The 26,635-nt window shown below is 45.8% G+C and overlaps 1 protein-coding gene across 1 annotated transcript in view; it reads right to left on the reverse strand.

Moving 5' to 3' along the window:
* Gtf3c1 (general transcription factor IIIC subunit 1) overlaps positions 1-26,635 on the reverse strand; it is a 65,943-nt gene that overhangs the window by 25,029 nt on the left and 14,279 nt on the right. The window contains exons 6-19 of the mRNA XM_028764166.1: positions 26,224-26,347; positions 15,091-15,252; positions 12,763-12,878; positions 11,177-11,489; positions 10,308-10,510; positions 7,841-7,977; positions 6,459-6,612; positions 4,315-4,418; positions 3,366-3,550; positions 2,935-3,204; positions 2,642-2,787; positions 1,791-1,888; positions 1,339-1,435; positions 1,051-1,228 (exon numbers count right to left, since the gene is read on the reverse strand). Of these exons, the coding sequence (XP_028619999.1) occupies positions 1,051-1,228; positions 1,339-1,435; positions 1,791-1,888; positions 2,642-2,787; positions 2,935-3,204; positions 3,366-3,550; positions 4,315-4,418; positions 6,459-6,612; positions 7,841-7,977; positions 10,308-10,510; positions 11,177-11,489; positions 12,763-12,878; positions 15,091-15,252; positions 26,224-26,347 (2,287 nt within the window). The remainder of the gene's footprint in view (positions 1-1,050; positions 1,229-1,338; positions 1,436-1,790; positions 1,889-2,641; positions 2,788-2,934; positions 3,205-3,365; positions 3,551-4,314; positions 4,419-6,458; positions 6,613-7,840; positions 7,978-10,307; positions 10,511-11,176; positions 11,490-12,762; positions 12,879-15,090; positions 15,253-26,223; positions 26,348-26,635) is intronic.

The raw sequence follows: 26,635 nt of genomic DNA on the forward strand, positions 1-26,635 counted from the left end.
ATTCATGCTTTGAAAACCTACAGTGTTTAGAGTTTCCCTCACTACTAAATACCAAAGCATCACTGAGACACACTGCAGTAAGATATGTCTGGACTCCTTAAAGCTTCTGAGTGCAAGGGCACCTAAGTGTGTGCATTCCCCTTCTCTAGGTATAAACCCAAGCAGTGGAGAGAAAACTCTAATGGTGACTGAGGGGTTTTGTAGCAGGAGTACCAAGAGAGTTCTACCACCTCCTGCCAAGCTGTGGGCTGGATTTGCCCTTAGACATATACAGGGTATCCACTCCAGAAAGGCACTTTGCAATACCCTGGAGATGTACTAAAGAGATTCACATGAGGAAACAAGATAGGGCAAGATGCTGAACTGGCTTTCTGGGAGATGACAGTTAAACAGCAATGACCAACATAGAAGATGGGCAGTCAGTCATTTTTTGCATGGCTTGTGTGTAAACATTCCACGGCTTCTTGCTCTTCAAATAACTGTGCACTTCCTACAGAGCCCCCAAGTCTGCTTCCAATCCTCCTTCCACGCTCAGCTGCTGTCTTCCCTCCAACATCTCTCTAACACTCCTCAAGGTCTTGGCACAAACTACTTCTCTTGCCGAGTGTCTTCTCCAGCCCCAGTGGCCTCCAGCACTCAGCTCAGCAGTGATCTGTCTCCTTAAGTGATTCTAAGTCCTGTCACAATGCGTCTCAACAGTTCCTGTCACACCCAGAGTCTCTCTCTTGAGCTGTGTTTCCTCCTCCCTAGAACACAATCACCATAAAGGCCAGGAAGTGATGGCCTAAAGCAGATGCTGGATAAATACCAACTTGTGCTTGTGAATGAAGATAAAACACTTGGGCTTGGATGCTGAATGGGGATGGGATGGGGCAGGGGCTTCCCATTTCAAGGCCCACCACAGGGGTTTACAAGGTCCAGGGACACCCTGGGCCTAAGGGAGTGGGTCTGAATGACAATGGACTCTGTGACCCATAGGCTTTCTTCTGGTTCTGCATCCTTGGTCACACCAAGGGGAAAAGAAACAGGGGGCACAGCAAGCCAAGATACCTAGTGGGGTGTTTAGGCAGATACACTGCAGGTCAAACCAGTAGCTTTCCACATCCTGCATGGAATCTAGGACGTAGAGACGTCTCTCAAAAGGCCGGCTGCTGTGGGCCAGGTTGTAATGTGGGTCACAGATGGTGGTGTCCACAATGACTGCATTCTTCTTCAGGAAAACAAAGACCTAGAGGAGACACACATCAGGAGACAAGGCACACAGGAATCAGCACCAGGGTGTGATGCTTGGGGTTGGGTTGATAATCAGGCCCACCTCACTGGGCTAGAAGGCACTACCTGGTCTTTATCCTGAAACTTCTCTGTGGGTCCAAACTGTAACAGCCCCATGTAGCATAGCCGCTGCAGGTTCTCCACCACCGAGAAAATATACCGCCTAGAACAAACAGCACCTGGTTCCCTTTCACACACCTTACAGAGCCCTGAGGCCAGGGTAAGGCATGAGCTAGTTCTTTCTTGCCTGGGATACCTAGTCCCCTCGAGCATCATGGTCACCTTAGGGTTTGATTTGGAAAGTAAATATAAGAACAACCCAGAGCACTCCAGTAGCTACAATTCTTAGCAGCAAATTTTACTTATTAAAATCAAGTACTAAATGCACTAGCTCATGTATCTGGTGAATGAACTACTGAGATCCTTAAGGCTGCGTAGCAGGCAGGCAATGAATGCCTTTTACTTCTCCAGGGATTGAGTGAGCATCTGGGCCCCAACCTTGTGGGACGTATTCTCACCTCTTATAGAGTAGCTGCTGCCGGATGTGCCTGGGGAGGAAGCGGATCAGTGTGTGCTTCTTCAGAGGGTCATTCAGAAAATCCTCCAGGTTGTCCACCTACAAAGGTCACCTGTAGGTTTAGCTCAGCCGCAGGCTTATGAAAAACCTCTTAACACTATGACCTCCCCATCTCTGCCTTGGTTCCCTATATCAGCCTCCCAGATCACCCAGCACAGGGCAGAGGGCAACAATACATGCTGGTCCTGTGGGGAGGCACACTGCTGCTAAAGCCTTTCCAGGAGGCAAAGGGGGGCATCCTCTCAGCAGGGAAGAATGACTGCTGATTCTCTTCCCCAAACAGAAAACACTGCTAAAATGTGTAAGTGGAGAGGACATGAATATAATCGATTCAGTTTTTAAGAACAGGGAGACACACACACACACACACACACATGAAAGACTAGAAGAAAATGTGCCTAAAATATGATGAGTGATAACCTTTGAGTGATAAGGTTTTGGGTTATCTCTATTTATTCCTTTTTGACATTATCAAGTTTCTAAAAAGGTGTTTTATTGCTGCAGCCTATTTATTATCTTCTTACCTAGCCAGCTATCTGAATATCAGAAGTACATGACTATCCATCCACCCAGCCAGCTCTTTTATCAATTCTACCCCAATCTATGTGGAATAACAAATATCCGAAATGCTTTCCCTGGACTGACCATCTCAGCATCCACTCATCCTTCTACTCATTCACCTCCTGGGCAAACTCCAAGTACTTGCCCTTGATCACACAGAGCACAGGCTTCCAGCCCCACTGCCTGTAGATATGAGACGCAGAGTCTCATAAGACCCAGAATCACAGGTACCTTGTAGCTGACTTGAACAAGTTGGACAAAGATGGAGAGGGGCAGGCAGAGAAGAATGTCACTGACAAGAGCCCAGCCAAAGCCAAAGTCTCTGTGGATCGGGATGGGAGGGACGTAGCGCATCCATGAGATCTCATCCACATACACTAGAAGACATCAAAGTCACTTCAAGTAGTTAGCATGGTCAGGAGACAATGGACTCACCCTGCCGTCTCCTAGTAACAGGACTGTGGCTCTCGTTTACTTGCCTCTCTCTCCACTCTCCACCCCCCACACAGACACCTGGCTCTCACCTATCTCTGTGGAGAGTTCCATTTCTGCCTCCCAGGAGCTGCTTTCTGTGTTGTTTTTGGCTTCAGAGGTGTCCCAGTCATCTCCTGAGGTGGGCTGAACCCCTGGTCTGCTGGACTCCTGCTTGCCTGTTTTCCTCTCACTGTGGAAAGTAGGCTGTTCCCCAGTGTGGCCGGCAGGATGCCCATACACCAGGTACCACAGGAACAGGTGCATCACCCGAAGGCGGGGCATCTTGGGAAGGAATCCTATGGAGCGCCCGAGTCCAGGAACTGTAGGGAGAAAGGTATGGGCAGTGCTTGAGCAACCCCAGACTGTGTTGGGTCCAGTTTCTCCCACAGTTACCATGGATTACCTAGGGTCTGGGTGCCAGGGAGGTGATTTATATACCACTGTTCAGAATAAAGCAGAGGTGACTGAAGCTGCTCCTTACCTATGACAGGTTTATAATTTTTGAGTGGGGTTATGCCCATTTTCTCATCTGTCTTTTTCACCCGTGGGCTTTCTGGCTTTGAGGATGTGTTTGGGTCAGAGTCTGCTGATTTACTTGAAACCTCTGGTTCTTGGTTTTCCTCTTCTGCCTCCTCTTGGGGTGCTGGGGCTGGTGGAACTTTAACTCTGCAGTCCAAACATAAGATGCAGAAACATGTTGGAAGCAAAGACAAGGCCTATCTGCCAGGTCTGGGGTTTCAGACTCAACCAACTAACTGGTCCTGGGACCAGGCAGATGACACAAGCGAATGGTCTCTAATGAAGGGCTTGTGTGGGACTTTCAGAGGCTATTAGGCAGCAGGAAGGAAAAGGAGCTCAGTGTGCTCAGTCTCCTGATGATTCACAGATGCCAGTAACCAGCAACAGAAACACTAATGGCAAATTGTTCAGTTTCTGTCTTCAACCACAGCAGTTCTACTGCCAGGGTGGCCCTCTGCCCACTAGGAGCCCAGTCACCTAAAATCTGTTCCTCACTAGTATGCGTTCAGCCACTTAGGGTAAGGTAATCAAGACTTCAAGAAAGCAAGTAACTTCTGCCACGAGACTGAGTTTCCTACACAGAAGCATTAATGGGGAGTGCTCCAATGGGTTACATTTACCAGGTGGACAGCATCAAGGCAGGAAGTGTGGCTCAGTGGGAAAGTGCTGGCCTAGTGTATGCAAAGCCCTGGTCCCATCCCCAGCACCATCAAAAGAAAAGGAAAAAGAAAGGTAAGTTAAAACAAAGAATACTAGAAGTTCAGAATTGGATCCCCACGTAGACTAGGTGAGAATGAGCCACAGCCTCTAGCCAGCAAACCCAGGATCTCATGAAGTATACACAAAGCCTTTGGAAGACTACTCCAGTGGCTGCAGGCCTGGGCAGTTTAACTGTGAGTTCTTCCACTTGCCTGTTTGCTGTGCTTGAGTTGGAGATCCGGAAGCGAACCTGCTCAATAGCACTTCTCACAAGGGGGTCATTCTGGTCCATAGATGGGTGCACGACCAGATCTACCTATGGGAAGTAACAAGTGTCTCAGAGGGCAGGGCAGGTTTGACCTGAGGTTCCACAGCAGATATTTCCAACACACCCACAATTCAAAGTGAGGCAGAATAGATGGCAGTTTGCTGTTTCAGCTGCAGGCATCTGAACTCCTTAGGGACCACGTCACCATGTCTTGGACCACAACCACTGGCCCTGCAGTTTCCCTGACCGGGCTGTCACAGCTCACCAGATCTTCTGACAGCTAAGGCAGCTCTCCACACCTGCTCCTTGAACTTCCTAACCACACATTAATCTGGAAAGGTGAGTGAGGTGTAAGAGCAGTCTCCCTGGGTGGTGTACCTCTGCAGCCGGAGGATGAAGGGCTGCTTTGTGGTCACCTCTCCCTGGGAATCCAGGCAGAACAGTTACTAGTGGTCGCTGCTCCTTGAGATGAGGGGATCAAATCTGGGAAGGGAGTAGTAGATGTGTAGGAGTCAGGACACTAACTTCAGAACTGGCAGAAGCGTCACAGGTCAGGGGAGCAAGAAGGGTCACAAGTGATGAGACACAATAGCATGGGTGCCGCAGGAGCAGCTTCCTGTGTTGCTGTCACTGCAGTGTGAAGGGCAGCAGCTGTGGGGGCTGGGACAGACAGTAGCACCCCTGGGCTCAGATTACCACTGGTAAAGTGGAAACCCCACGCCCACCTCTGCACTGCATCCACCTGTACTGCTGACTTCTTTTGAGACCCAAATGACATCCAGTCAGGTAATTCCTCAGCAAACTGAAAAGTACTTAGGGATGACAGCTCCTGTTGGCCCCTTGTCCTAGGCCAGCAGTGAACTCCTCAACAGCCTAAGGATTAGGGCAGGTATAGGAGGAGCATGGGCTTCAGCCAATCACCAACAGCCTGTGCTAAACAAGTCCTATTAGAAAAAAAGCCTCAGCCCTGAACTTCAAACTCAGTTCAGAAGCATGCCACAGTTTTTTCCATGTACTGCCCTGTAGCTAGAGGCTCCATTTCAACTGTGGTTCTGTGACCCTAACTGTTGACCTGACACCCTCTTCATCCCCTCCCCCAAGCTTTGATCTTCACAAGCTAGCCTTCTAGAATAGCACTAGATAAGCCAATTCTGAGGCCAGATAGTTTCCCTAGACCCAAACTAGGGGAGAATTTGTTGGCCTCGACAATGACACCAAGAAAGTCTGACAGAGTAGCTTCTAGGGCTTTGATGTGTCTGTCCTTCAATGAGGAAGGGTGGCACATTACTGACTGCTACTTCTCAAGTGCATTCATGGCTGACAGCTGTGGATGAAGGAGCTACGTCAAGGAGACTGATGGCTTTATTTTGAGGTGACTTGCAGCAGATATAACAGCCCATGAGTCCTGTCTACATGCAATAGCTAACTCTATTTCTTAAGTCACTTTTGGGTATTGCTGTGTGTTTTCTCAAAAAATAAAAATAAAAAAAGATTTGTGAAAGCAGAAATGACCTTGTCCACTGATGAGTGAAACTAAGTATCAAAGCAGGGCTCCTTTAGAGCTGAGAGAAAAGTCTAGTCAGAAATTACGGGGCTGTGAAGACAGACCCACTGCTTTCAGCCTGAATGTCCAGCTGCACCATCCCAATTACTCTGACCCTGAAAAATGGATGCTGTAAAATGTGTGCAAAGCTGCTGAGCTACGGTTACTATGGGAACAGTTCCCATCACAGTGCTACAGAAACAGACACATGGCGATGGAAGAAACAGACACATCCCAGACTGACCATGACCCTTCTAGATCCTAACACTGTCCTGTGTAACTGTAACAGGTCTGCTTCCTTCTTGTTCCAGGCTAAGCCAACTGACTGCTCTAATGCTCTAGTGGCTGCTCCTAGCTTCCACAGGAAGTCTACCAGTAGGACCCCTCCCCTCCACATTAAGAGGCACAATTGGATGTCCCAATCACTAACAACAAAGGATCAATCAGGACACAAGAATGAAAAGAGACACTAGGCCAGACAGTTTCCCAAAGCAGGGAGCTAGCTAGTCTTGTGGGCTAAGGAGAAGCTCAAGAGATTAGATTACCTTTTTCTTGATGCCATCCTGAATAACTGTAGTCCGATACAATCTCAAAAGACCCTCCTCAGACAGGTTCCGAACCAAGCGGATAATGGATTTCTTACAGCATTTGGTAGAGACACCCTCTTGCTTCTCCTGGTCCATAATCATCTTCTGAATCCTGAATGGCAGAGAAAAAGGTCACTCTTTCACACACAGGGCACAGAGGTCTGTCATAAACCAGGGAAACGCTGCAGAAATTTTTCACACCCTATGAAGGTGGGCTTCTTGAAACATGAAATACCATGTTTCTAGAGGAAACAAATTAGCTAAAGAAAGGCCACTACCCACAGCAGCTCCACAGCAACAGAGATCACATGACTTTACAATGAAAAGGAATGAGGGAAGGGGCACAGGGTGCAAGGATGGAAACCTGTCTTCTGCAAGTCTGTACACTTAGTAAACAATCTGTTAGGAAAAGCTCTAATTTACCACTTGTTCTTTGGTCTGAGGCTCTTTTCTATTCTACTGATCTCTCTCAATCTTTCTGACTCTTGTGACATTTCTACATCGCTAATCACAGAAGAGCAGGGCCAATGTGGACACCAGGACACCCAGACAAACTATTCAAGGCACAGAAGGGACCAGGGTAATGATGTATCTGAGGTGGTCCTTGCAGCCCAGACCAAGACAGCAAAGAATCCGCATTTGTGACTGCAGGGTAAGGACCCTTCTGCCAGTGGTTCTTACTCTGGTCTCAGAGCTCTGGAGGTGCTGCCCCACCAGAGTGGTAGCTTCAAGAGCTACAAAGACCAGACCTTAAACTTAGTTCCTCTATCCTTAACACAGTCCTGTCTGTGCCTCTTGCAATGTGACTACATGCAAGTTTCTTGGTCCTGCTTCTCTTGTAACAACTCCTCAGTCTTATAGTTTAAATATGATATGTTCCCTATAACTCATGGGCTTAAGACCTGGACCCAGAAGCTGGTGATACTACAGACTTTGTGAGGCCTGGCAGGAGGAAGGAGGAGACAGACCTTGCTTGCCCTCTCTCTGCTTCTTGGCTGCCATAGCTCTTTGGCTACATATCCCTGCCACTACACACATACAGCCAAGAGACCACACCGAGAACCCAAGAAACCATGAGCCAAATAGATCCTCCTTCAAGTTGTTCTCTTGCCTGCCTATCACAGCTGCACAAAAGTAAAAGCCAGGTTAGGAGAAAAGCCAGTATGGGCTCCGAGACATCTAGCATTTTAATTCTCTAGGTCTACCCTTACTAATGACAGGACCCTAAATCTACATCCTACTGACCACAATGAGACACTGTAAAACACACACGTATCAAGGCAGCAGCTCAAGGCCTCCCAGTCCCTTCCTAGGGAGGAGAAGGGCAGTCAGAAACTTACGTGAACAGGCTCTCAATCAGGCGGAGGTTGGTGACAGCCTCTATGATCAGATTTCTGCGTTTCAGAAGTCGGTATGTTTTGTGAGGCTTGTCCTGGCCTGAGCCATGCCGTCCGCCTTTCTGGGAGCCACCACCCTCCTACATAAAAAAAACACAAGGCCAAGGATCAGAAAGGGTACGTTCCTTTTCCAAAGAAGTCAGGTCCTGTTATTCAAGGAGAATCCCCCAGGCTAGCTCTCTACACAAGACCCCACTACTCTCTCAGTTCAGTGTTCAGAAACATCACAGGTAGGTACCTGTCAGCTGATGATCGTGGATGACTTTACGATCAGCTAGTTTCAGAGAGGGACTTGGGGCATCACCCTACTGGGCCACTTCCAAAAGCAAAGAATAGCTCCATGTCTACCTGGCTTCTCCCCAGGGGGAAAGAGGAGCCCAGCACCCTCTGCTAAGGTTACTGTCAGGCCATGGATAGCTCAGCAGCACCCTCATTACTACTCTCAGGTCCTAAAAGGAAACCAAGGATCGGAGGCCAAAAGCTGTACGGGATTACATAGAACAAATATACGCGTACCTGTGTGTGTATATGCATGTGCACTAGGACAAGGCTTCTGACTCTAAAACTAGGAACCTTTCTGTAAGTCAAGGCAGAGAAGGCTGGGAATTCAGACTAGGCTTCCTGGGGTATACCAGGATGGAAAATGAAAGATGGAAGTGGGGGAGGAGTCTGTGCTTCTCCCCTTATTACTTATGTGTATGTGTCTGACTGCCATATAACAGATGCCCACAGAGGTCAGAAGAAGGGTAGAATCCCCTGGAGCTAGAGTGACAGGTGGTTGTGAGTTGCCTAGTGTAGGTGCTGTGAACTGAACCCAGGTCTTCAGGAAGAGTAGCAAGTACTTTAAGCTGCTCAGCTGTCTTTTTACCTAAAACTTTAATTTTTAAAAATATTTTATTTACTTTATGTGTATGAGTGTTCTTGCATTCCTGTATATCCATGTGCTGTATGCATGCACTACCAAAGGAGGTCAGAAGATGGCATCAGATGCCCTGGGAGCCATTAATGGTTGTGAACTAGCATCTGGGTACTGGGATTTGAATTCAAGTTCTCAGGCAAGAGCAGGCCATACTCTTAACCACTGAGCCATCTCTCCAGCTGCCACTCCCACTCTACTTTCATTCTTAAGGTCGTTCTGTCTTCTAGGAGCTTACCACAAACCTGTGCCTTTGTCACATCAAAATGTGGTAAAGTCTGAACAAAGAACCCTCAATGAAAAAGAATACCTGTTGACATCGTGTGGCAGCCATAGGGGATGTTTGGCCAGGTGGCTATAGCTTAGGAAATGGGAATGCATCTCAGGTGCTGGGGTGACCAAGTGGGAACAGCTGGACCTCGTTTGTTCCCTGCCTACTACAGGTGTTCCAGGTCAGGCAGGGTTCTCTGATGGTACAGAGGGAAGGTTAGAGGATTTCAGAAAGGTCCCAAAAGTGGCAGCCTGTTGTCCCTCATGCCTCAGTGCAATATTCTGGAGGAAACTGCCACAAGTAACCAGAAGCTGCAGAAGCAGAGCTGTGCGCTGCCAAAAACCTTCAGGGAGCCACAGATATAAAATGCAGTGTTTGTTGTGTGTTTGCTTGCTTGCTTGCTTTTTAGCAGAGAGCACAGGAACTCTGGCCTGGGAGGAAGACCTGCTGCATCAGGATTAGGAGGACTCAAAACAAAGGTACTGGGCAGCATCTAGCAAGCACTAAAGGGTGGAAAGAGTCTAGTTCAAATCACTCAAAACCTATCAAATCTGCAGCAGGGCCATGGCTAAAGTGTAGGCTGCTATTCCAGTACAGGAGAATGGAAGCTGGTAAGGTCCCCATGCTGCCATCTCTTAGCAGGAAAGCTTCCCACCCATGGCATTGCCTTTCAGTCTTCACAGACCAGATTCCGTATTTCTTCTCGGACTGTGAAGCCTGAACAACACAGCAGCAGCCAGCTGCTGATCACCTGATTGCTGGTCTACACTAGGTGCTTAAGCTGAGGAGTTGGAGGACAGCAAGGCAACAGTGAGATTCTGTCTCAAAATAACAGCAGCAGTAACAAAGCATTTTGCTCTCCACCTGCTCAAGGCCAGCAATGTATCTCTTCCTAAGTGTGATAGTCAAAAAGGTCCAAGCACTGCCAACTGCCTTCAAAGCAATATTGGCTATGTAAACTAACCACACAAACTTTCTCTCTGAATTTAAGTGAAAAGACTACCTTGTCAGAGGTCACTGGAGACTTGGGACTAGGCCTAGCATGGGCAGAGGCAGCAAATGATTCTGTGTCACTCTGTGGAGCTGCTGTCATCACTTGGCTCACAGCCTGTGTTTGGCAGGTGACATTTTTACTACTATCGCCTGTTCCTGTCCCTGGATTCAAGTACTGAACCAAGAAGACTGGAGTCTTCAAGTCATAAGCCTCTAGGGTCATTACTAACCTTGGGGTTATCGAGGCGGACTTCCTCAATCACAGCGATGTCACCACTGTGACTGTCCATGCTGTGAGGATCGAAGGGTGCATTGAACTCAGACGAGCTGCTGGTGTCCAGGCCATCCCTACAAGCAGAGCTCCTGCGGGATCTTTCCTCAGCGGTAGCTTTTGGCTTCTTCAATGGGTGAAGGTTTAGGACTTTCCACCCGCCTGCAATGAGAGTGGGCACAGCTGGTCAGAGAAAACAAGAAGAGAGGCTTCTCTGCTTGGCAGTCAGGGCAGGTTAGCCCAGAGACCTCCTCAGGCTCACTCTACAGTCTTGGAGTACAAGGCTGAACGTGAGGTTCACAGGTCTATCAACTACTCACTTTCTATACACCTTTTAAAGCAAGATTTGAAGCCATCCAGGGTAATATATACATGAAATCTCAACACTCAGGAAGCTGAGGTAGGAAGGGTGAGTGAGCTCAAGGTAGGTTACATAGTAGAAGCCAGTGTCAAACAAATAAATGAAATTTACTGGCTGTTATAGCTCACTAGGGAGAACATTAGACTGAACACCCCTGCCTCCATAGGAGTGTTCTGTAAACTAAACTCTGGTTCTTCAATGGACTGAGTGAAGGAATGAAGCTGATAGAACTCTTATCTTTTTAATAGTAAAAACATGTAAAAAAAAAAAAAAAGAAAAGTGATTCAAGGAGACTGACTACCTTGCAAGTAGCCAGGACACGACTGTCTCCTTCACATCTATGATGTGATGATAGCATCTAGGAAATCTGCAGGAGTTTGCAGAGCTGAACAACTGCTCCTTAATTCTGGACAGCCGTGCCAGGGTGTATGGCCCTGATGCCCCCATATGCTTCAGGCAGCCCTTACCCTTAGCTGGAGTGGAGTGATGAGGCCGAGAGCCAGGCCCAGAATCCCCTGAGGTTCTTGAATGCCCCCGGGACCCTCGGCCCTTACGCTTGCCACTGCAGCCGTTCTCTTCCTCACTTTCTGAGTCAGAGAGGAAGGCCTCTTCACCCTCAGGCATGAGGGACTCATCTTGCACTGAGGCAAGGCTCACAGTAGTTAGTAGCTCTCCTCGGGCTTTTTCACGGGCATATTGCCGGCTCAAGTCACTCTCCTCCGCAAACACACAGGAAATGTACTTGGTGGTCCGTTGCCGGCCTTCATCTTCCATGAATCCCTAGGGCAATCACATGTGTTAGCAAGCACACTCTAGAGGGTGTTAACATCTACAGGTATACAGGTGGTTCAAGAGGTCTCTCCCTGTCTCATAGCGCCTTCCTGGCAGGGCCTGCCAGGACTACACAAGAGCTGCACTGTGTCTGCTTTCTGAAGCTAGGAGCCCTTTGTGGAGAGGGCCTTAACTTGATCTTCCATGCACCCTCTGTGCATGATGCTGGCCCTGGCTCACGGATACAGTCAGGAATCGGCTTGTGCTGGTTTTATAGAGCTCAGAGTTCTACACATTGCAGACACCAGTTCCACATACCCACAGCTTGTGGACACCTATGTTTTGGTTCATTACCAACCCATGATCATCTTGGCTTCTAAAATGGGAAAGGGGCTCATCCCACAGCATATAGTGGAGAAAGTTAAAATCTTCTATGAATCTACTACATGCCAGGAATGGTGCCAAGAGCCCTGCTATATACACATAGATCAACTAATAAATCCCTGCCTTGGTAAAATGCCCACAGTGGCCCACCAGAGGGTCTGAGCGAGTAAAAGTTTAGTTCCAAGGGTGGTACTATTAGGAAGGGCAGAACCTGTAGGAGGTGGGAGTCTAAAAGGAGGTCCTGGTCATTGCTGAGTGCTCCCAGAGGGTGAGTACAAGTGCATGTGCCTATGTGTATATGTATATGTGTCTATGTCCCTGAACCATTTTTTGGCTCAGGATGTGAGTTTATTGTACCAACATGCTCCTGTCATGAGGTGCTTGCTGTCTCATTAGAGGTCCAAAGCAGCAAGAACCACTTGATTTTTGGACTAGAGTCTCCAGAACATGCCAAAGCAACCTTCCTCTTTATAATTAACTGCCTTAGCTACTTCATTATAGCTACAGAAAACTGACTAATATCAGCCTTAGGAGCTGAGATACAGTTCTGAATTACAAAAGAGGAACACTAGGCTTCAGTTAGTGGCTCTGATGCTTCTAGGTGCCAGGCAAGTCACACTAATGAGAGGATAGGCAGCTTATCAGACACCAGCCAGCCCCAGCTGACTGCTCTCACCCAGGAGTGAGCTGCAAGGGCAGCTTCTGCCCTGTCTGTCACTCTCTACAGTGCCTCAGTTTTTAAGATGCAGAACCAGAGACGACCTCAGTGAAGGGAGGCCTAGCATGCTAGTAGCCTCATACAGCTACCGCCTCATGGACAGAGTACAGCATCTGCTTCTCCAATGTATAATCCCATGGGCACATTAGATGAAGTATTATAGGGATGACAGGATGTTACCTTGACAACCTTGAACCTCTGAAGGAGCCGACACAGCATTCTTGCTTCCAGCTTTCCCACGTTCATAGCAACTCGAATCTCAGCTTGGGAAATTCCTTTCGTTCCTCTGCGCTCAACTGTGAATGACACCACACTTGAACCCCACCACTGCACAGGGGCAGCTGCTCACAGCTACTTCCCTGCTCCCTTGCTAAGCACAAAAGTGGAACCATCAGACAGAGAAAGCACTTCCCCCTCTTCCCCAAGGAGCACTCCACTGCCAGACTGAAGAACACTAGGGGCTCACTTTTGTGTGCTCTCTGGTACGCCACACTAAAACACTAAAGGGAAAGCAAATTGTGGCTATATTCCAAGGGAAGCTGATCTATTAAAGTCTCTAACATCACCTTTAAGCAGCAGTAGGAAGTTAACCTTTTCTGACAAATGAACTTACTCAGATAAATGAAACTGACCCTTTCAAAAAGCACCAAAATGATTTTTAAGACAATATTTGGGGGCGGCAGGAAGGGCTGTCCTTGAACATGTGATCATCCTGTCTCAGCTCCCAGGTACATGTGCCCCCATCTCCTGAAAGCTTTTCTCTGAATGTATATTTTCATGTTCCTGTGGAGACCAACAATTGGCCCTTTTCTCACAGCCTGACCAGCAAGAAGTGCCAGAGGAAATGATGGCAGCAGCCCCTAGCAGAGAAAAGAAGAATGTGTTGCCTGTTTTTGGTATTGTGTATGTAGTCTGCAGTTCTTACCCTGGAGTGCATACCTGTTACTCAGTATCAGTTCAGTACCTGCCGTTTACAAGCCCTTTCTAAATATCCTGGGATCAAAAACTCCAGGGAGGAACCTGGCTGGAGGCTGCTACATGAGCTTTAGAGAGATGGCAAAGCTCTTTGTTCAGAAAAGACTGTTTTTTTGTTTTTGTTTTTAAATGTATTGACACACTTGAGGGTGCCAGGCGAAAATCAATCAGGACGTAGGAGGCTTTCTACTTCAGACACACATAAAGATGGCCATCAGAATGAGAGGAGATGGCTCATAGGCCATACATGAGGACAAGAGGGCTATAGGCAGTTGTTTCTAAACTGTGTTCTGAGGAATCTGAGCCACCACAAGAACTGTCAATCTACCAGCCTTCATAAAGGCTGAGCAAGCGATTAGCCAGCATCATCTGCTGGTGGAGTCTAAGATGGAACAATTCAGAAGGCAATGGAGGTGCCAGAACCTGAGTAGCAGAACAGCAAAGAAGTTGAGTTCTGTTGTCTTCAGTAGAATGGCTATGCTCACTTCCTCTGTGCAGCAGACTGCAAAGTGCTTGCAATATGAGGTAGAGCCCTCCACCTTGCAGTGAGTTCTTGTTCTCTGTTGGGCTGTTCTAGAAGCAGCATGTGGTGCTCTTTCCACGTGTATGCTTATCCTCTGTTTTTCTTCCTTCATGCAGCAGCACAGGCCTCATCAGAAACAGAGCAGATACCAGCACCTAATCCAAACTCACCAGCCTCTAGAACTACAAGTCAAAAACAACTCTTTTCTTTAAATATTGTCAGCACTTGGATGCTTTGTTATAGCATCAGAAAACAGACGAAAACAAACAGCTAGCTAAGCTTCTTGAGGGTTTCTGTGGAGGCACTGTTGTAGTTAATTTACTCCTGTGCCTTTTATCCTGAGAATGTGCTCATGTGGGTTTCATCCAATGTGACAGTTAACTTTAGGTGGATTAAGGGATTCTCAGATGGTCAACCATTATTCTTAAGTGGGTCTATGAAGGTATTCTTTCCTGGTGGAATCCAGCCTAAGCGTCAAAGGGTAACATGGGGAGGATATGCACCATATCATCAACTGGGAGCCAGTGAGAACAAAAAAGAAAACAGGCAGGAAAGACAACTCACTCTCCCTCCACTTCCCTCCTTCCTGGGTTAGGAGCATCTTCTTCCTTTGCTCTGGATCATGAAAACCCACAGGCTCTCTAGTGGTTTTCCTGGGTCTTCCACTTGTGCCAGCTATGGTAGGCCTCAATGTCCATGTCACATGAAACAATTTCCCTAATAAATCCCCTCATAGATACTGTTACTCCCAGTCTACTGGTGCATCTCTAGAGAATTCTGTTGTAACATACCCCATTTTCTAAGACAGGGAAGCAAGCCTCAAGGATCTTGTTAAAGCCACATATCTAGGAGGCAGCAAGGCTCCACCCTGAACCTGATCCAAAGCAGAAGTTTGGAGAGAAACCTGCAGCCTCCTAGGGGCTATGTGCTGGAGCCCATTTCCCTCATGGGGAGCACCTTCACCACTCCAGGGCTCATGACCTCAGGCAAGGGCTGTGAGCAAGACTCACTGAGCTCGTAGGTCTGCGTGAGCATGTCCCGCTCAAACACGATGTCCACAGGAGGTACACCCTTGGAGATGACCTCCTCATCATCATCATCATCATGGTCGTCTTCCATCTTTCGCTTGAACTCCTTCAGGAGCTTAAGGCACCGAACCATGACATCAGTCCCTAGGAACAGGGCATACATCAGGAGACAGCAGACACAGCACCTCATCGGAGAGCAGTTGATGACATCCTGAAAGGCCATAGCTGACCTATGATCACAGCAAATTCATTCATTCCCTGTGAGGTGTGTTTGCAAAGTTTAAAACTACTAATCTTGGGACCAGAGAGACAGACAGCTTACTTAGAGGACCCAGGTCCAGTTCCCAGCATTCACAGGCTTGCTTCTTAGCATCTCACATCAGAGAGCTCATAACTGCTTGTGTCTAGCTCTGAATGCAGAGGATCAAATGATCTTATCTAGCCAAGGCATCCCCACACATGTGGCACATACTCGCAACACATACACACAATTAAAATGAAAATTAATATAAATAAAATGAATATAAATTTAGAGAAAAAAAAAAGAACTCTTAAAATACCTACTACTCATAGGGACAGTGCCAGCAAGAATTACCTGCACAAAAGGTTCAGGGAGGTGCCCTGGAGGACATGGCCTATTCCTTTGAACGTTCTTCCAGGTAGGGCCCACACATGGGATTTGCTCAAGAAATGAAGAACAACTTTTCCTTTAAAGCCAACAAGAGCTCTTTTGGTGACTGAGGGTAAGAACTTAGTTTACAAAATAACTCAAAAAGAGGCCATGGCAGACAAGATTAACAGGTCTGAGCTAGCACCTTTATGACATGAGTGCCAGTGACAAATACAGACAAGGTGGGGCCTCACTACAGCACAAGCCGTGCTCTGAGCTCTTGGCTCTGAGGGGAATTTGCATCTATCTTCAGATAGCCTACAGCAACCTACCACATCAGGGGAAAACCCACACTTATGCCCAAGGAAAAGGACAACAAAGATGGGAATCAATGTAGATGCCTGGCACAGACTGCCAGCTCACTCACTGGTCCTAAGGACTCCAGGAGTCATTTTATGTACAGGAGAACTGAAGCATGGAAGGGTTAGATCACCTGCTCAAGCTCCCCACAGCTTGTCAGTGACGCCAAATTACTCTGTCAGGTTTCCTCAAGTAAAAGGAGAAAGCTAAGGGTGACTACCGCAAATGGCATGCAAATTCAGTGTGACACCCCAATGAGCAAACTCTGGGAAATTTATCAAGAAGCCCTAGGACAATTGGAGGAGGTAACAGTCTTAGGTGACTGCAGAGGGGCCTGCCCAGAGTCCCACAGTCATATGAAAGACAGTGGTAAGTGATGACAACCAGACAGGTAGGAAGCCGCCTTTGCCGGTTCTACCTGTTTGGCTAAGTGGTGTGTCCTTTCTGCATTGTCGCAGAGTATTTATCACAGTTATTTACTATTACACCTGTCACTCAATGCGCTTGGGAGAAAAACCCATCATGGCTAGAGAAGAAAGCCCACCAACATTACAGAAAGCAGAGGACATCCGACAGAAAGACACAGAGGACAGGAGACATCTGATAGAAAGGCACAGAGGAAAATTCACCTGGGATCAGCTCCAAAGGAAACATCATCAGCTCTTTGATTTCGGCTTTGTTTCATTGATTCTTTATATTTTTGTTCTTGTTTTACTGATTTCAGCCATGATTAATTGGGTAGCTGTATCATACCCTTTCCACAAGGCTCAAAGATCATCATGAAAGATGGGGCAGGCAGACTGTAGGAGCTTGAAGTCAGGGAGGATCAGAGGGAAACAGTGTTTTCTGGATACGACAGGAATACTGCCCTCATGACACATAGCAGCTATGGTCTCTTGCATAGGTCAAGCCAGTCAACAGTCAAGCATGGTGTGGGAAGGGTCCATGAGCCCCTAACTGATGTACTATGGACAGTTAGTGTCTTCTGGTGGAGGGATGAACAACTTTCTGTATGGGTTTATTGTGGGGTTATTAAACAATAATTTAATGTAGAAGAGATACAAATGTTGAATTCAAAGAAACAGTGATGTGGGTGGAATGAGAGGAATATCATCAAAATACATTGTTTGAAATTCTCAAACAATGAAAATATTTAAAATATATCCAAAAAAAAAAAAATGGGAAACTCCATTTCAGATCCCTTATGAGCAATGGTAGGAGTTGAGGGGACAGAAATGTTGCTTGAAAAAGCCAGTGCTATACTCATTGCAATTATGACCATTGGAGTAAACCCCTCCCTAATTTCAATTGCAATATTTATATTTTTCTTCTTAAAAAAGGTTGAAAAAAATAGCCGTACAACAAGAAAAATTAGCTGTAATAATACAAAGGCATGAAAGACAAGAGATAGAGGAAGTAAGAGAACTGGAAAGCATTAATTGTGAACTTACGGTGCCTAATGAAATTGCGGATCAAGATAGAGAACCCACTGACAATGGATAAGAAGCCTAGCTCACTGGCTTGGAGCTGGGAGGAATTCAAGTGCCTAAATGTCTAGTTTATGTATAGATTCATAAAGATCTAATTGTACCTGGATGAACAGAAAGGGGGAGTAAGAGTACCTAAAAGATACTAGGTTGTAGAAAACACTGTTGAATTACATCAACCTGTATACTTTAAAGATGATTTAACATCAGAATGGAACTTAGAGAATGTGTTACATTGGGGAAGAGGTTTTGCCTATGAAAGACTATGGGTTCCACCAAAATTCATAAGAATCCATCTGAGAAAGAGAAGCTTCTACATGAAAGGTACAATTTAAGGAAGGAAGAGACACAGAAAGACAGCAATGTAGATGATGCAGAAGCAGATGCCCCCTGCATGGAGACAGCTCAACAAACCAGCTGAAGAAAGACAGATTGTTCATCAGACTGACAGGCTGGAAAACGTTGCTACTGAAATGGACTGCTGCTGAAGGACAGATAACCAGGACTGCAGTTATGAAGGATCCTCCTGTCAAGGGTCTTCATTAAGGGTATTTTAAATTTATGGGATTGATAATTGTTTCTGTTGAAACAGTTAAATTGTATTCAATTTTTAGCTTAGATAAAAAAGAGGGAAATGTTGCAGGATATTTGATCACACTGTGAACCCTAAGATTATGTTATTTACTGAAAAAAGTTTCTAGTTGTGGTGTGGCTCAGCCCTTGGCACAGACCTTTAGTTTCTAACTGGAATACAGACTTGTCCTTAGTATATACCTTTAATCCCAAACAATGAAGGTAAAGTTGGTTTGTAGAAATAAGCAGCCATGTTTGAAGGTGCTCTCTAACTGAGTGATAGACAGTGACGAATCACAGAAAGGATATGCCCAACTCTCATGAGAAGAAAGGAAAGGGAAGCTACTTAAGGCAGTGCAGAGAGAGGGAGCAAGGAGAGGAGGCAGCTTTACTGGGACAGTGGTACAGAGACACACTACAGAGAAAGAATAAGCTAGATACAAGTGAAGACAGAACGAGCCAGAGAATGAGAAGGAGCCAGAAGATTATTACATATTCCAAAGTTAGTATAAGGCCAAGAGGAGCAATTCAGGAGAGGTCAAGTGAGAAAAGTCAGATTGAATCAAAGTGGAGAGGAGTTTTGAGCCATATCAGCTGAGTTGACCAGCCAGTCAGAGCTCAGAAAGAACTAGGAAAGGGTAAGCCTATTCGGCAGCAAGTCTCAGAGGCTGAAAACATTCTAGGCCTAGATTAGATTGTATAGGAGCTAGCTGCTTCCAGGATTAGGCTTAGGTTAGCAGACAGAGGCAGTAAGCCTCCAAGAAAGTAAATACATCAAGAGAATAAAAAATACTTTTACACTGTGCCTCAGTTTCCTCAGCTATAACAATGAAGACAAGAACAGCAACAGGGTGAACCAGATGGCTCAGCAGACAGAGGTTCTTATATGCAGGCCTGATATTGAAGCTCAATTCCCAGATTTTCTGTTCCAAGGATAGTACAAACTCAAACACAAGGCCATTCCTGGTTTCAGTAGCAAGGCTTTTTCTCAAAGCGGGAAAAAATAGCTTTCTAATAGATCCCAGAGATGGTACCTTCTCTTCTATTAGCCTTGCTTAGCCTTCAAATACAGCTGCTGAGGCATCATACCCAGCTGCTGGATTGCTGAGACCTTATTTCAATCAGATTCCATAAACATTTATTCTGTACTGTGTTCAGAACAGACACAAACCAGACAGGCTTCCTCTGATGTAAAAAGAGACAAAGTTGAGGCTTGGCAAGGCAACCAGAAGACACTGAGCTTGCTGTGACATGGCCCAAGTTGACAGTCTGCTTCTGCCTACCACAGGAAAGCACCTTTCATCTCTGAGCCTCAAGTTTCTCATCCATCAAGCAGAGCTAATTCTAAATGCATCTTGGACTGAGCAAGGACAGGCACAGTGGTTTGCCCATACTTGACATACTAAGTGCTGCATACATGCTCTCTGGCTGGAGGGTTGAGGGACTCTGCTCTGTGGGACATGCCACAGTGCCTCCAGGGCTCAATCTCCAGCACATCTGGGGGGCCTGGAAATGAGCTATTCGGTAGGGTGGCACAGATGTCTATCTAGTATAAAGGACTATGAAGGATGAATGGGGTAACCTTGCCATAGAGGACAGATATTCTAGGCAGAGTAAGAAGTCAGAGAAAGAGAAAGAATAAAAATGTGTCTGAATAGCAAGGCAGACTGTGGAAGGAACGTCTGTATGCCAGGTAAGTAACACTGTTTATTTTGTAGGCATAATGTTTGAGGCTGTGTTGAATATGACCAGTAGCTTGATGAGAGGCCTGTAGGAATGAGCTCTGCAGATGCTGAGCCTGGTAGCTCTCCTCAGCAGAGGCTCAGGCCTGCACACTTCCCTTTCCTCATGAGTCCCACTCAGTCTCTCAACAGTGGCAGCACAAAGGACTGAATCTAACCACTGCAGACGTCACCACACCTTCTTTGCTTAAATCCTTGCCCCAGCACTATCCCCCCGATGATCTGAGCAATGAGCTGTGCTCCCCATTTTCTTGGCAGTACAATGAAGAAAAAGAATAAAGAGGTTAAGAGGATTAGAGAAAAACTTAGAACGGTGCCCAGCGTTTTATCTGAATGTTCAACAATAGCAGTACTGCCTTGCCTACCTGTTTTTAAAGTCCAGGGCAAGCCCATAGACAGGTCTGTTTTACACACAGGAAACAAGACCACTGGTAACAAGAGCCAGCAATCAGCTAGCTACACCCTAGGAAGGGACAAAGGGAAATCCTACCAGCCCCTCCTTCTACACTTGCCAGCTCCTAGTGTGCTGTCTGCCACCACAATTGCTGACCCTATCCCCCAAAGGTGGGACATTTATGCTCATTCTTGCTGATAGCTGCTACCTGTGGAAAAGAGACAAGGGCTGTTCCAGGAGATGCTGCCCTTGCCCCTGTGCAAGTGGCTCCAGTCCAGGTGTTTACAGCCCGAGTTAAAGCTCACCCTTACCTGAGCTTCCGCTTTAACAGTTTCTGCCATATTAAAATGTTCTTGCTTCTTTTATATATATTATTGACAGTAATTACTTTTCATTGTTATAGCTAGTGTCCTTTAATCACTTTTACTCTTATTAAACTACTTATTTTTAACTGTTTCATCATCTTCAAAACACAAAGGTCTACACCTTTAAAACCTGGGATAACTCTGACCCTTTGTCTTTATGCTTTTGTTCACCTTTGATCCTGTTTTGTTTTGGTCTTTATCTTTCCATTTCTCTTGGCTCTGATTCTCTTTTAGGCCTGTATATTTAATTTATTGCACTTCTGTTATTGTTTATAGGTTTCATTTCTCTCCTAGGCTGTATGTTTTAAACCTACTATAATTTTTTAAATGTCCCCCTCTTAATGGTCATAAGTTTACTCTGTTGTACTCTATATATCTTGGAATAGTTTTTATTTTAAATTTAACAGTTTGACTGACATTTACTTCACATATTGTATATCCATCCTTTCAGAGGGTACAAGTCACTATGTATTCAACACGAGCCTGACTCTCACCATCTCCAATTCTCTACCCTTTTTGTCCTCTAAACATTAACAATCCCATTCCAGATTTTCCCACTGATTTTCCTACAGGTGAAATCACATGACAAAGCCACTGTGTGGTCATTCTTTCTTCACTTATGTTAGGTGAGAATCACTCAAGCCACCCACACCCACACCCACACCCACACACAAGGGGCTTCTTGTGTGCTGTTTATCTGCTCTGTGCTCTGTCTACCACTGTGTGATTTCTGCAGCAGGGTTTGAAAACAGAAGTATGAGTTCTACATTAGCCTTTCCCTCAGGACTGTTTAGCTTTCTGGGTTCCTTGCACTTAGTTATAGATTTTAGAACCAACTCCCACAAGTCTGGAATCAGACATGGACTGTGTCGAATCAGATCAATCTGGGGAGTCTTAGCATAACGTTAGCACGCTTGATCCATTTTCGTTTACACAGATCTTAAATTTCAGCAGTGTTTTACAGTTTTCATAGTAACTGATCTGCACTTATTTTGTTAAATTTGTTCCAAGTTACTACATACAGAATTGACTTCTCAGCTCGATGTATAGATTCCTCATTTTAAGTGTAGAAAACTAGGAGTGGGGACTCCTATCCAAGTTAGTTTCTGCAGAATTGTTTACTTCTTAAGAATCACAAGGACATCAGCTCTGGAGACGGACTCAGCCCCAATCCCCTTCAGAACTGAATGTGAGGTCATCAGCTAGCCTACTCGGAAGTGCTCCACCAAGGGCTTCCAACTGTGATCCTGTTGGGTCCTTCCAACAGGACCCAACAGGATCACAGTTGGAAGCGGTTGCCAAATTCACTTCTCCTTCCTATATTTTTATCAGCACAATTTAATAACACACAGTGGCTAGTAAATACTTGAGGAAAATAATAAATCAGAACAGCTCAGGGCAACTGCTTTAATTACAAAGCTTTATTTTGCTTTTGGCAAATAGATACGGCAAAGTGTATGCACAAAATATGCCTAAATCCAAACTCTGTTTAAGGTGTTCAAAAACAATTCATATATATTCAGGAATACCCGTAAATTTACATGAAGTAAAGCATTATCTTTATATTTTTAAGCCTTTCTATTCCATAATGATTTGGAAAAATATGTTACACACACACACACACACACACACACACACACACACATACAAAAACTGATAGAGCTCAAGACAAAAGCTCATTTAGATAGCTGTTAGTGTCAAGTAGGTTACTTTGAATTTGCAGCAACGTAAGCCTGGAAGAAAACTCTGGCCACAGTGGCCTGCATAGCAATACAGGTTCTTCCTCAGTGTCTCCTCACTGAAAAGTCAAATTATTGAAGTCTGTTGTTTTTAACACCTTACTTCCAACAGTCCAGAATACTAAAATGTACCTCTGTCCTCCTGAGCCCCCTCATCCTGCATCTGTCATATCTTGCCAGGGTTTTCCTTTGCCAATACTAGAGAAGTCCTCCAGTGTTGGATCTTAGTGTGGATTTTTGTCCACTATACTATGATAGTTCCTTTTGTTTTTCTCTGCCCTGTTTTCTGTGCTATGGTTTGGAAGTGGCCCCAAAGGCCCACTGTTAAAGGCCTGGCTGGCAGTCTGTGCTGCTACAGAGTGATGGAACTGTTAAGAGTGGGGGCCCAGTGGAAGGAGATTGGGTACCAGCAGCACAGCAGTACCCCTTTCAGGAAACATGGGACCCCCCCCCCTACCCCCCCCCCACCCCGCCCTTTCTTGGCATTCCACTTTCTTGAGTCCCTTCTGTGCATTTTCTCTTACTCTCTCGAATTCCACTCAACTGAGAAACTTTTTCCTTCCTTTGTCTCCACAGCTTCTTGCTCTGCTTTTATGAACATTCACTCCTTTCTGAGAACTGAGTTTTTGTCTACTTTTCAACGGTTGCTGTTCCCTGGATTCTACTAGGCTTCATTTTTCCCAACAATGTGGTTGCTTTAGGATGCTGCCTGGAGGTCAGTGTTTCAGAAGGAGATGAGTAGGGAAAAGCTGCATCACCCAGGCCCCAGTGAAGGATGAGCTGTCAGATGTGTTAGAAATGTGATGAGTCGTTTTCCTTAAGCTGGAAACCTCCAGCATTCAGTATGTAGAGGCCTTTGCTCTTGAACTGGTCACTTTCTTCAGAACAGAGGTCTCCAGTCCTAGGTCTTTTAATTCTGGTTGTCAGTGTTCTAGAGGCTGGACAGTTCTAAGAGCTGATGTTTCCTTTTAGAGAGGTATCAGACGGGGTGGAGTGGAGCTCAGTGGTACTGGTATGCCTAGCTCAGAGAAGCCCCGTGTCCTAGGCTCTAGTCCCTCTGTTGTTCCAGAGGCTATGGCTGGAGATCCTGAACCTTACCTAAACCAGCACAGATAAGTCCACATTCCTTTCCTCTGCAGCATGTGGGTATGCTAGAGAAAGTCTAGAAAACCATGGAAGAATGTCATCAAATGAGTTGGACCAGGAGGAGCCAAAGGAACCACAGCTGCCGGGAATCACGCCTCTGGATAGCCACACATTCTCCACTGCCAGCACTCCATCTTGTCCCAGGCCTGTTCATATGCCCATATATCTAGAAACCATCTAGGCTCCTGACACGTGGGATATAGGAGGGAAGCAAGATGTGACACTTCTCATGCGGAGTGTCAGAGCTCATCTAACTCTGCCCCATCTATATTTTTCCTTTTAAAGGCACCTGGAATCCTTGATTTCCAGTTCAGGTGTCAGCTTCTAGTTACCCACCCTTCATAATTACTTAGCTTTCCTAGTCTGGTCTCCTGTTACTACATCATCAAGTGTTGCTGAGAACCGCTGCATGCCTGCTGCTGTGTTCTTGGCTTACCCCTGGCTATGTCTCTATCATCATTTCAGTAGCATTTGAGCACAGAAAAACATTTATCTTCCAGCATCCTAACCTGCTGAAAGCTCCAACTTTCAGATTTTACAAAGATTTGGCCAAACAAGAGGCATAGAGCAAGAATGAAAACTAAAGGCCTAAGGGAAGTTGCTAAGGTTTTATAACCTACCTGTCCTTGTGGAAGTTTCTTCTTTGTAAGTTTTTGTGTTGGATATTTTATCTGCATGTGTATCTATGGATACAATGCTTTCAGAGGCCTTAGATTCCCTTGGAATGAGGCTACAGATGGTTGTGAGCCCTAATAGAGGTGACAGGGAATTGAACCTGGGTCCATTTGGAGGAGCAGTCGGTGTTCTTAAGCACTAAGCCATCACTCCAGCCCCTAGCTTAAGCTTCTTCACAGTCTATACCCGTTGAATTTCAACTGTGCAAACTTTGTGTGTGTTTAAGGTGTGCTAATGGGTGTGTAGGTATGCTTGCATGGAGGTCAGAAGTCTATATTAAACCTATGTCAATAGCATTCAATGTTAAAGTATCTTTTATTCACCTGATTTAACTGTTCTCTCCAGAGTCTACTAACTTAGGCCTAGTCTTGAAAGCTTCTAGCCTCCTTACAATCTTATCCAGGTCTAGAATGTTTTCATCCTGAGACTTGAGGTTGAATAAGTTTACCTTTTCTTGTTCTTTCTGAACTCTGGCTGGCTGGTTCAATTCAGCTGTTCTGACTCAAAGGCTTTCCAAACTGACTGATTCAATCTGGCCTCTCCAGAATTGCTCTGCTTAGCTCTTACTAACTTTGGCAACATGTTCTAATCTTCTGGCTCTTTCATCTTCACCTGTGTCTAGCTTGTTCTCTCTTCCAACTTCTCTGTAACTGTCCCAGTTAAACTGCCTCCTTTTTTCCTACACTATTCTCTTAATAGCCTCTTTTTCCTCTTCCTTCTCATGAGAGTTGAGCATATCCTGTTCTGTCAAATCTTTCTCTGACTCATTACTTTGTCTGGCACTCAATTAGACATCACTTTCAAACATGGCTGCTTCCTTCTACAAACTAACTTTACCTTCATTGTTTTGGATTAAAAGTGTGTACTAAGAGCACATCTGTATTCTAACCAGAGAAATTAAAGGTGTGTGCTAAGGGTGCATCTGTATTATAGCTGGAGTAGTCAAGTTGCTGGATTAAAATCCCTCTACACCTCTACCTTCATTTTCTGAAACTAGGTCTCTCACTGAACCTAGAGCTCAATGATTAAGCTAAGCTAGCAGGCCAGCAAGCCTCAGGGATCCACATATCCTCACCTCACAATCCCTACTTCCCCAGCACATGATTACAGGTGCACTTCAGCATACTCAGCTTTTTACCTGGGTTCTTGGGGACCTGAACTCAGATCTTACGCTTGTTCAACAAACACTTTGCCCACTGAGCCATCTCCCAACTCTCAAAGCTTCTTTGAGCTTTCTTACAAGTCAGATGTTGATGCTAAGATCAACCTTGTAGGGCTACAGAAGGATATGAGATACAGAACAGTCATGTGTGCTGCACACACAGCAGCAGTATCACAGTTATAAAGAAGTTAAAAACCTCTCTCAATTAATGGCCCTTTGCTGTGACAGTGTAATGGTTTCTCCTGCATTTGTGACAAAAGCACAGCACAGTGACAGTACATAATGTCTGATAATCAATTATTATGTTACTGGTTTACACAGAACTATGATAATTTTAGAACATATTCTTCCTACTTGAAGAAAATGTTTATTATTGTAAGCAGTATGCCTGTATATCCAGCCAATCGTGTACACTTTGTGCTGACTCTCTGTTGATTACAACAAGAAGCCACACTGAGTGTCTGACCCTCGCTATCTATGTGTGAGTGCATGCTGTGCTGTTCATCCCTGGAACACATTCTTATTGCTGTGTGACATGACTGTATTTCAAACAGGGCTTGGTAAACAGCTCAGTGGTAGAGCCCTTGCTCCAGAAAGCACAACGTCTAGGTTCAGTCCCCAGTACCAAAAAAGGAATGAATGAAAGCACAAAGAAAGGACTGGTGCAAGACGGAAGGCTGCTGGAGGACACCCTTGCAGAGTGCTCACTAGAATGCAGGACTTACTTCTGGGATCTCTTTTAGATGGAGGACACTGAGCAGTAAGGAACTGAATCGAGTATAATCTTCACACTCCAAGGCAGCGTGTGACCAGAGAAAATGACAACAGGGAGAGCCAGTTGGCCACAAGTCTCTGCTCTTACCTTTCTTCGTCTTACAGGGACCACACTCAGGGTGAATCTCCTGCAAGGGAAGGGACACCACTTTGGCCAGCCCGGCATTCAGCATATACTGGTACAGACGCTTGAACGTCCTTTCACACAGCCCCTGAAAAACACAAGCCCAGAGGTACTGTTAAGGCACTGGGAAATCCCGGCATTGCAGAAACACCAGTGTTCAGGATGACAATTACCAACTGATAGTTACTGAAGAAATGGCACAGGTACTAATGAGACCGCCAAGCTGCACTCAGGGAGCTGAACAAAGTCTGGAGTAGTACAGAAATCACCCTGCTGTGAATACAAGAGGGGAAAGAGATGTGCTGAAGAAATCCTGGAACAGTAGACAGGGTCAGGTGGGGTGGGAGCAGACCTAAGAGGAGACTGTCCACAAGAC

The sequence above is a fragment of the Grammomys surdaster genome, unplaced genomic scaffold (assembly GCF_004785775.1).
Source record: "Grammomys surdaster isolate TR1022 unplaced genomic scaffold, NIH_TR_1.0 142, whole genome shotgun sequence".
Taxonomy (NCBI): domain Eukaryota; kingdom Metazoa; phylum Chordata; class Mammalia; order Rodentia; family Muridae; genus Grammomys; species Grammomys surdaster.